Source organism: Arachis ipaensis, chromosome B07, assembly GCF_000816755.2.
Source record: "Arachis ipaensis cultivar K30076 chromosome B07, Araip1.1, whole genome shotgun sequence".
Classification (NCBI taxonomy): domain Eukaryota; kingdom Viridiplantae; phylum Streptophyta; class Magnoliopsida; order Fabales; family Fabaceae; genus Arachis; species Arachis ipaensis.
Genome location: NC_029791.2, coordinates 124463120 through 124473332, shown reverse-complemented (window position 1 = coordinate 124473332; position 10213 = coordinate 124463120). Strand labels below are relative to the sequence as shown.

The following is a 10213-nucleotide window of genomic DNA, read 5'->3' as shown; positions in this document are numbered from 1 at the left end:
TTTTCTACATGATTTCAACATAAATTGAACCTCAATTTAAGCTTAGGGTTTCGTTTTTCCAGCTGCCCAAGAATATGAACTTTAAAGCTTGAATTTCATCAAAATTTCACCAAATTTTTACCAAGAATCAATCATATATGCAACCAATTTTTAGCACAGCCAAATTATACAACATTCACACATCTCAAACACAAATAATCAAGATTAATTTCGTGGCACCCTACCTGGTCTTGCTGCTCCTAATTCAATCAAACTTTCAGGTGGTCCTTAAGCACTTTTTCCTCTTAAATCACATCAAGAAAACACATATTTAAGCATGTTTCCTTGAAACTTAATCAAAAGAGAGATGGTACAGCCAACTCACCTTGATCCCAGCCTTGATAAGTCATATGATCATGTAGAGAAAGAAGAGAGGATCATTTTGGTCGGATTGGAATTTTGATTTGAGTTTTAGTTCAGCAGAAATCAAGCTTTGAAGATTTGGAACTAAGAACTTTTTTTCTCTTTTTCTCTCTACCTATTTTCGGCCACAAAGTGAAAATGAGCCAGCCTTGGGGGTTTTGGGGGTGTAGGGTGAGTTGTGATTGGTTGGCTTGGAGGTGGATTAAAATAATATTAAAATATCTCAGATGTATATCTACTAAAACTAGGTGTATCGGAACACTTGTGAAAACATCTCTAAAAATTATTTTCTGAGCTACTAGCATAAATGACACTAGTAACATATTTATTATGAGAATGAAACATGTATAATGAGGCCTTAGCATTGCTAAAGTCATCAGAGAGTGCTGGTGCTAAGCTGCACCAGTAAATTGTGAACCCGGTTAAACCGGTTTTCTATTTTTAACTAAAACTGACCAGATAACCTTATAATATTATTCAAGAAGCTTCTAATACTAATATAATGATAATATCATCCTATTTTTAAGCACTGTGTGTTAGGCGGACTTTTGCTATTTGGCGGTCCCAATTTTTTAGTCTGGCCACTTTTTTGGCGAGTTACGTGGGCCGGCCCGGCGGGTTTAGGCCTGTTTGCCACTCCTAGGGACAGGTAGGGCAAAAATCCGCCCCTACCCGTCCCATTGCCACCCCTATCTATGTTACACATTTCATTTCAAGTCTAAAAGTATAGTTATAGATAAATTAGTTATATCTATGATAAATATTTGTACAAAAATGTAAATCATAACATGTTACTAAAATAAAAATACTATTTTGTTTACTTAAATATTACTAAAATTTCTTTGAACACAACATTTGTTGTTGATGACTTTGGATTGCTGTCTTTGTCTAGAATTAGAACGTTCAGGTTATTGCGACTCTTAACTCTTGACAAAACAACATAAAGTTGTCCACAGGTAAACACTGATTTTGACAAGTAAAGTCCTACATGTGATAATGATTTACCACATAGTGAAATACGTTGGTTTTTCAATATTTTTCTCCTCTTTATATAGTATCCGGTCAGCGAATAATATCCAAATTGCATTCCAAATACAATTTGGTTTGCCAACACTATTAGATATTAATAGCATCACAAATAGTTTTTTCAATTGCTAACTCGACCTCAATTTGGAGTTTATTTGACCTAATTTCATAAATTTACCATATTATTCGCCAATTAGAACTACTATGTATATATTGTAATATCACTTAACGTGTCATATCAACAAACTTTGACGCTGTTAGCAATCGAAGAGACATAAAGACTAAAATAACTAACTCAAAATTTTCTAATGACAAATTTTATTAAAAAATATATTTTAACAACTAATTTAAAAAATGAATAATCTTTTAAAGATTAATTTAACTATTTACTCTAATTTTGTATTTACTATTTAGAGTTTTAGACACAATACCGAAAAAAAAAAAAATTAAACCTTGAACAAGGTTTTATAATATGATGACACGTGATGTGTGCGGCGGCAGAGGGGTGTTGAAATTTTTTCGCCACCGCCGCACTGAGACAAAGACTCCACAGAGAGAGAGAGAGAGGGAGAGAGGGAGACTGCGTTGTAGCTCTAATCAATGAAATGAAAGAGAAGAAAACAAGTTCCAAATCCTCTTCTTCAACCTCTCCTTGTTCCCATCTTAGAGACGCATACAACAATTGCTTCAACAGGTTTCATCTAGATCAAATCAAGCTATTCACCAATCCTCCTTTCATTCTTATCAATCACCTTTTATTTACTATCTTAAACCCTAATTTCATTCTTGAAGGTGGTACTCGGAGAAATTCATGAAGGGTCATTGGGACAAACAAGAATGTGTTGCGGAGTGGCAAAAGTACAGAGCTTGCCTTTCTGTATGTCCTCTTCTATTCTTTTTGTTTTATTTGTTTCTTTAATTTGTCCAATGAAATGAACCATGAGGCTTTTTTTTTTCTCTTTTTCTGTAAATTTGGACAGCAACATTTGGATGATAAACTCCTCAGTCATTTCTTGGAAGCTGAACAAATTGATCAAAACCATTTGAGTAAACCTTCTAATGAGTAAGGTGATGATGATTCCTTCACTTATTAACTACCATTTTTATTCTTTAGGTTCATAGGTAGCTGTTGAATAATTAGTAATCAATCATGTTAAGTGTATAGTATGGTATACCCACCAAATATAAAATTCATTTTAAAATATAAAATACACATTCAAAATAAGGTAAACAATAAATATATGTATTTACATAAATACAGAATATCTAAGGTAGCGTTTGGTGGAGAGACAGAGACGGAAAGACTGAGACTGAAAGACAGAGACTAAGAGACAGGGATTGAAATAAATCTCAGTATTCTGTTTGGTGCAAAATGGGAAACAGGAATTGAAACAAGAATGAAACTCTAATTTAATTTGCGGGTAAATTTGGAATTAATTAATTGAAATGAAAGTATTTTAGGTATAAAATATTATTAAAGTTTCAGTCTTCATCTCTAAAAATTTCAGTCCCCTGTGTCCTTACTTTTTGAAGGTATTTCAAAGCAAACGCTACCTAATAGGCTATAACATGATGGATGGAACCAAAGTAATGCAAACACTGAGATATCAAGATACAAGATTTGCAGCTGCAGAATTTATATGTTCTACTAATTGTGGGTTTGAAAATTTGATGCAGAAAGAAGCTTATCCATGTGAAGGCCAATCTTGATGTGGTATCATGCTCCGTTACCTGTTTGTTAGGTCTTTGAACGGAGCAAGTGATCTTCGAGGCTGCAATCTATTTTCTAGACAAGAAAATGTAAAGAACAGATGAAATTTAAGGATGCAATATCCTATTTTTAACCTCGGATAAATTTGTCTCTTGGACCACATTTTCAAAATAAAATATTTATCTATTCTATATAACATTTTGGAGATGAACTTATAAATCAAAATCAGTGTAAAGATATAGTACTAGTTTAAGAGGAACCACCAGTGTTGATATTGGCATTAGGTTTCTTATTTAAAAAAAGATTGAGACATATACTACATGATGGGCAACCAAATAGAATCTAAAGATGATAAAATTACAGAACAATTAGTAAGGCATGTAAATGTTGGGGAACCAATATTTTTTCTCTTATTTGTCTTGTATTTGAGTTAACACTAGCCAACTCTCTATTTTATTCTACTAAAAATGTTGGTACCCTAGCAATCTCCTTTTTTTATTTCAGCTCTTCTGTTTATTTCTTTTTGAAAAGGAAGTGTGCAACCATCCATTCTTCACCATCATTGTATCCAAAGAGTTCTGCAACAGCTATAAAGAATGTTCTCCAATATACTGTCCACTTAACAGCTGAATCCTTGCCATAAGTTGATTCCATAATAGGCTTTATGGTGGTGATATTCTTGTCCATTCTTTTGAGCCATTCTTCGCTGCAGGATATGTTCTTGCTTCAGTTCAAATTAGCTTTAAAATCAAATTAACCATGGATGGAATATAACAAGATTGCTGTAAAATAATTTATTTTAACCTGGTCTGTGCATAGTGTTTTCCATTTACTAGCCAATGGTTGAGGACAGTAACATCATCCTGCATACATGAGTCATATGTTAGCTAAATCTGAATGCAATTTATAAGTGATTTGAACAATGATAAAAGAAGTTACATAGCAAGCTCACTTGGAAATAAAGTAGTAGATTTGCTGAAGGCATAGTTCCTCCTGTGAAGAAGTATCTAGTGATCCAGTCATCATCATTTTTGTCCTATACACACATATGAAAACCTTACTAGTTTTACTAATGTACTGTTTTATAGACAAATCAACCAAGAAATCAAGATGGTTAAGTTGTTTATCAATATTATATCAGGTTTAATTTACCTCAAAATGATAAGCAAATACTTTGTGGCAGAAATAATGAACAAATAAAAGGCTATCCTCTTTCATCCATGAGGATATCTTCTTGAGAAGATCTTTATAGTTCTTCATATGCTGCATCAAGGTCAATACTGACTTTAGAATTTGAGGGTACAGATTCAATGCAGATTATGAATTGTATGCGCTCAGATTCTAACCTCAAACATTTCTATGGAAAATATTCTGTCATAGGAACCTTCCATTTCAAACGTGCTAATATCTGCAACAATGATATCCAAATTCTGCAGCTGAAGATCCCTGACAATACAACAGATGGAATAAAGTGATCTTTTATTATCATGCAATTGAAGCTAAATGTAGAAGCCATATGTAAGAGTCATCTAGTCAAATTATTTGTGAACTATATGACACACATTAATTGCATAAAGCACATGAAATGAAAGTATATAATATCAAAAGGAATGTGTACCGGGACTGCTCATCAATATGAGCCTTTTGGGTTGCGGAATTGCATATTCCTGTAACCTTGCAGTTACTGTATTTCTTGGCAATGTAAAGAGCCAGTGAGCCCCAACCACATCCAACATCAAGGACTGTGTGACCATCTTTCAGGTTTGATCTCTCACAATAGAGTTCTAACATTGCTTCTTCAGCATCTTCCAGCGTCTGAGAGTCAGAAGAGAAGTAACAGCAACTGCACCAGTACATCCATATAGGGTATGTTATATTAACCATATAGGTTCTCTGTTTGTCAATTTTTTATGCACAAGAAGGGTAGTCCAATACACAAGCATTCCGTGTTAATGCAGAGTTCGAAAAAGGATCGCACCCAAAAAGTATAATGTAGATAGTCTCACCTGATAATTAGTTAATTACATTGGGGGATGTTTCCACCGTTTGAATCCGTGACTTTGAGGTCACACAGAGACCACTCAACCATTGCTAGAAGACTCTACTTCTTTTTCATGCAAAGGAACATGCCCTTTTATATACATTGTGCAACAAAGAGGATTCATTTATAACTAATTGTTTGCTTGGGCGCTATTATTTTGATAAAAAAAAAATTTTTTTTTTATCTTTTTTAATTTTTTAACGTGTTTGACAAATTTCTAGTAGTAAAAATAAAAGCACTAGAAAAAAAAATCTTTTTTGAGAAGCTGTAATTTATTACTTTTTTTAAAAGATCTTTTTCTCTTAAAAAACAAAAAAAAAAGATATTTTTCATCTAATAAATAAACAAAAAAGTACTTTTATATCGTTATACCCAAACATACATAATTGATAGATAAAAAGATTTTTTGCATGAGATACCAATTACTTTTACTTTTTTATAAAATCTTTTAAAAAAAGATAACTCGAAAAAAGATCTTTTCTTAGAAACTCACAAACAAACTCTAAATTTCAACGAAACAGCACCATTATGCACGTACATGTATCTTTATAAGCTAGAGTAGTCACATGGGAAAATTTGGAGTCCTAAGTTCTAACCATAATAATTGCAGTGTTCTCTTCCAAGTTTACAATTGTGTGAATTAATGAAGATTAAGATAAAAGGAATGACCTGTATTTGAGATTGGTTCCAAGGACGAGCTTGAAGAAAGAGGTTGGCAATTCATAGTGCTGAGATTTGGGCTTATCAGTGTTGACTGCAATAGGCATCTCTCGCAAAGCTGAAGGAGGGATGTGGAAAGTGAAATGCGTTAAATATGAAATGGAAGAAGTTAGTTAGTGAGTTAGAAAGAGAAGAGAAGAGAAGAGACAATGAGCAAAATGGAGAAGGTCAGAGAGCTGAAGGTGGGAGGAAGGCCTGTAGGAAGAGCGAAGGCGCGTGGACAAAAGGACGCGAGTGAGTGTCCGAATGAGTGCATCTGGGAGGAGGTTACGCTCAAGTGACGCCAGCATAAACTTCACCGTCGTATCATACGGCAGTTTCAATAACCCTTTGCCTTCCATCGCCACGCGCTCTGTTTTCTTTTCTCTTTCTTCGTAGTGATGGTAAACTGATTTGGTAGTTGCTACGTGCCCTCGTATCACGTTATCGCTTTATATTGCTCTTCGCCTCCTCCCTACGTTTCTGCCTTTTTTTTTTTAATTTTATTTTTCTGTCATTTGAAAAGATTGGGCTGGGCTCTTCCTTTTTCATTTCGGGACTAATTGCATCAAGTCCTTCTTCTACTTTCCGGCTATTAGGCAACGTAATCTATATTAACAGCCTAAATTAGCCATTAGTGCTGCCTTATTATATGTATGCGTAATTAAAAAATGAGTGGCCCATGCAGGTCTCGAACCTACGACCTTCGCGTTATTAGCACGACGCTCTAACCAACTGAGCTAATAGGCCAATCGACAACAATTGTTTCAAATATTTTATTAAAATCATACTAACTCTGCATCAAGTATTTGTGATTGTGTATATATAATTGTGATGTTATGTTCGATTTATCACCAATATTCTCGTTGAAATCAAACGGTTGATTCGAATATATATGCTAAACAAACTATATATACGTTGGTGTTTTTTGGCTGGAACTTCTTAAAATCTATATTTTTTTTTCCTTACCAAAAACATAACCAACAAAATTGCGGGTTTACCGCAAAATTCACAAACCAATTCCAATAAGAAACATTTTGCTGATGAAAACTAAGAAAAAAAATACTTAGGGAATGAACCTATCCTAGCTAGGGGATGGGGAGAATCAGCGAACATTACAAAGCATGCATATATATAGGGAATACCACAAGCAGAGGTAGTAGATATCTGAATGATGATTTTGGTTTCAAAAGCTAGATGAGTTTGCTCTGTTTGGTAATTCCATATAGTATGCAATGGTTGTTGGTTGAGATTCTTCTAAGATGTTGGGTGAGTATGGTTTCCTTCGTAGGTTGTAATTACATATGTGGGATCTTCCCTGTCTCTTTCAACTCTCTTCTTTACCCGACATCCATCCACTGTACACCTATAGTAGTTTCTGCATCATCATCATCCACATCTATATATTAACACTCTACACTTTGGAGTTTTTTACAAGTCTATGATCTTTTAAGAATATAGTCTTTAAATAAGGTGAAAATTCATGTGCAATAAGTCAATTTTACGTAAAGTTTACTGCACCTGAATTTTTACTTTTAAATAATTTGTAAGTGCGAGATATTTTTTACTCTTACTATTTGAACTAATTTTAGAGATTGAATTAAACATACTCAATTTCAATTCTAATATTATATCCAAAGCTATTTGCAAATGTTCATGCTCCAGATAATCATTTTTCAACATGCATTTTTCAATCTAAATTCTAATAGAATTTAAATAAATAAGCAAATTACCAAGATACCTTGGGTTTGGGCTGTTCTTAACCATTTTCTTTCCGTACTTCCTCCACCTGTAACCATCGTCTATGATTTCAACCTCGGACTTGGTTTTGAATGCAACTCTCTCCCTAACATCTTTCTTCTCACTTCCACTAACCTCTCCTACATGCCATAAATACAACCAAACAAGGATAAATATGTATATAATTAATACTAATTAAATAGTTTAATTACTCTATCAATCCCTATAATTTTACTAAATTTTCAATTAGGTTCTTATACTTTTTTTTTCTTTTCGATTGAGTCTCTATACCATATTAGATTTTGTAATTAAGTTTCTGACAAAAACATTTGAATTAATGAAATATTCCATTAAACAAAATGAATATACTTCATACTTGACTGAATATTCTGTATAGTTAAATCGAATATTCCGTTAGTTTCAGCGTTTTTGTCATGGTAGAGATTTAATTACAAAATCTAATATAATATAGAGACCCAATTAAAAAGAAAAAAAAAAGTATAAAAACCTAATTAAAAATTCGATAAAATGATAGGAATTGAGAGAGTAATTAAACCTAATTAAATTAAAGATACTCTGGTATATGTTCATGCATATATGATCCATCAGTTAGTTATATTACGAGCATTAGAAGACCCTTGAAGGTGGTTACTGCCGCTGCCACTTGCTCCAAAATCTCCAACTTCATTAGTATTGGGAAAAAATAATGGCTCTGCTTCTGGTAGTGGTGGTGGAACATTATCATCATCTGGCCATTGATCATCATCATCATCATTCAGCTTCAAGTAGTCAGAGAGCTCAAAGAACCACTGGTTGGTGGAATCACCGTTTTCAGGTGAATCTGCTGCTTTTTTATTCTTATCACTACTCATCTTAATTAATCGATTGCTAACATTAATCTCATAATGCATGCATATATATAATATATATAGGTAGGTAACTTCATGGTAACCTTCGTATGAATCATAGTAGGAAGCTTTAATTAGAGTGGTGGGACACATTTAAATCAAGAAATGTTGATGTTGATGTCGTTGCCAAATAAATTAATTAACTTTGGTAATAAATAATGATATTTGTAAAAGTTGAAGATGCAATCTCGTGGTTGGACCAATCCCTTTACTATGTTCACACATAGCTAATTAAGAAGAAATACAAGTCAAAACTCCAAAGTGATAGTGACTTTGTATTCTTGAAGCTTGACTCAAGTTTCTTCAAACCACAAGTTCTTCCTTCCATCCCCACGCCAATAAAGCTTCATGCTTATCTTAACTTGTGCTTGCTAATTAATAAATTGGTTTAATTATTCTGTTGGTTCTTATAGTTTTACAAAATTTTTAATTAGGACTTTATACTTTTTTTTCTTTTAATTGGTTCCTGTATCAATTTTTTTTTTCAATTAGGTCCCTCTTGGTAATAATTGGCTTAATTGTATACGAATTCAATTAAAAAAAATTGGTGCAGGGACTCAAATAAAAGGAAAAAAAAGTGTAGGGACTCAATTAAAAAAAATTTGGTACAACGACTCAATTAAAAGGAAAAAAAGTATAGGGACCTAATTAAAAATTTTGCGAAACTATAGGAACCAATAGAGTAATTAAACCTAATAAATTAAATGAATGTTTTTGCCATTAATTTAAAAGAATAATATACAATTTTAATATAAATATAGAGGAGTGTATATGTATTCAAGTACTATTGAGTATTGACATTTACAAAAATTTGTGGTGTAAAGAGTTTATTTTTTTTTAGTCATAGATTGCACATTATTATTAACAATAATAATTAGTCTCTCTATAACAAAAAGAATGCCGTTAAAATTTATTATTTTTGGATATCAGTTAATTATTAATATTTAAAAATATGAAATAAAATATGTAAAGAGTTTATTTTTTATACCTTGTGCAATTAGAGCTTTTATAGACTCATTTTTTAAACAAAAATTAGTGTACAAATATGTGTTAATTAAACGAACTATAAGATTATAAAACAAAAATAAATACAAATAACACAATAATTTAGCGATTGTTAGCTTCTTAGGGACCAGAAAAAGTTATTTTTTGCCAAATTAATTATATGGTCCCAGGAAAGGTAAAAGTCGAAGTCTATAAACATAAAATAACTGCAAATAACACAAGAATTTCGCGATTATTAACATCTAAGGGACCAGAGAGAAATTGATTTCTTACCAATTTATATGGTTCAAAAGTGATAAAACCCTATAAACAAAAAATAACTGCCAATAGCACAAGAATTTAGTACTTGTTAGCATCTTAACAACAAGAGAATAATATAAGAATCATTTAGTGATTAATAGCATTTTAAGGACTAGAGGAAGTGATTTGTCACCAAATTATATGGTCCCAAAAAGAAATGATAAAAGCCTATAAACTGTCAATATGAAACTTAAAAGTTCATCATAAGCTTTAGAAAGATTTTAAAATATGATAAAAATAACAAAAGATACCGTCTTTTTAACAATGACAAACAACTTAAGTATTTATGAGAATATTTAGATAATTATTTAAATATTATATGCAAAAATTAAAGTTAAATTTGACTTTAGACTTTATTTGAAAATGTTTTCTTTTCACACA

General features: G+C 32.2%; 3 protein-coding genes and 1 non-coding gene across 6 annotated transcripts; 1 reads left to right on the top strand and 3 right to left on the bottom strand.

The window, feature by feature from the left end:
• On the top strand, positions 1865 to 3354 carry LOC107606296 (uncharacterized protein At4g33100). 2 transcript variants are annotated; one of them, XM_016308338.2, is made up of 4 exons: positions 1865 to 2122; positions 2221 to 2305; positions 2409 to 2496; positions 3106 to 3354. In XM_016308338.2, exons 1-3 carry the CDS (start codon positions 2034 to 2036, stop codon positions 2493 to 2495), a joined length of 261 nt encoding a protein of 86 aa, XP_016163824.1. In that variant the 5' UTR covers positions 1865 to 2033; the 3' UTR covers position 2496; positions 3106 to 3354. The 2 variants fall into 2 exon arrangements, with proteins under 2 accessions (XP_016163824.1, XP_016163825.1); XM_016308339.2 differs by lacking the exon at positions 3106 to 3354 and adding an exon at positions 2962 to 3015.
• On the bottom strand, positions 3347 to 6358 carry LOC107606295 ((S)-coclaurine N-methyltransferase). Of its 2 annotated transcripts, none has more exons than XM_016308336.2 (8): positions 6049 to 6358; positions 5850 to 5958; positions 4758 to 4982; positions 4486 to 4585; positions 4292 to 4402; positions 4092 to 4175; positions 3944 to 4002; positions 3347 to 3863 (listed from the first exon to the last, which is right to left on the bottom strand). In XM_016308336.2, the coding sequence occupies exons 1-8, from the start codon at positions 6239 to 6241 to the stop codon at positions 3653 to 3655; spliced, it is 1092 nt and encodes a 363-aa protein (XP_016163822.1). In that variant the 5' UTR covers positions 6242 to 6358; the 3' UTR covers positions 3347 to 3652. The 2 variants fall into 2 exon arrangements, with proteins under 2 accessions (XP_016163822.1, XP_016163823.1); XM_016308337.2 differs by having other exon boundaries at positions 3347 to 3845; positions 6049 to 6344.
• On the bottom strand, positions 6556 to 6629 carry TRNAI-AAU. The gene has a single exon. It is a non-coding gene; the product is annotated as a tRNA-Ile (tRNA).
• On the bottom strand, positions 6774 to 8528 carry LOC107608493 (probable WRKY transcription factor 50). The gene is made up of 3 exons (XM_016310268.2): positions 8242 to 8528; positions 7621 to 7759; positions 6774 to 7257 (listed from the first exon to the last, which is right to left on the bottom strand). Exons 1-3 carry the CDS (start codon positions 8489 to 8491, stop codon positions 7137 to 7139), a joined length of 510 nt encoding a protein of 169 aa, XP_016165754.1. The 5' UTR covers positions 8492 to 8528; the 3' UTR covers positions 6774 to 7136.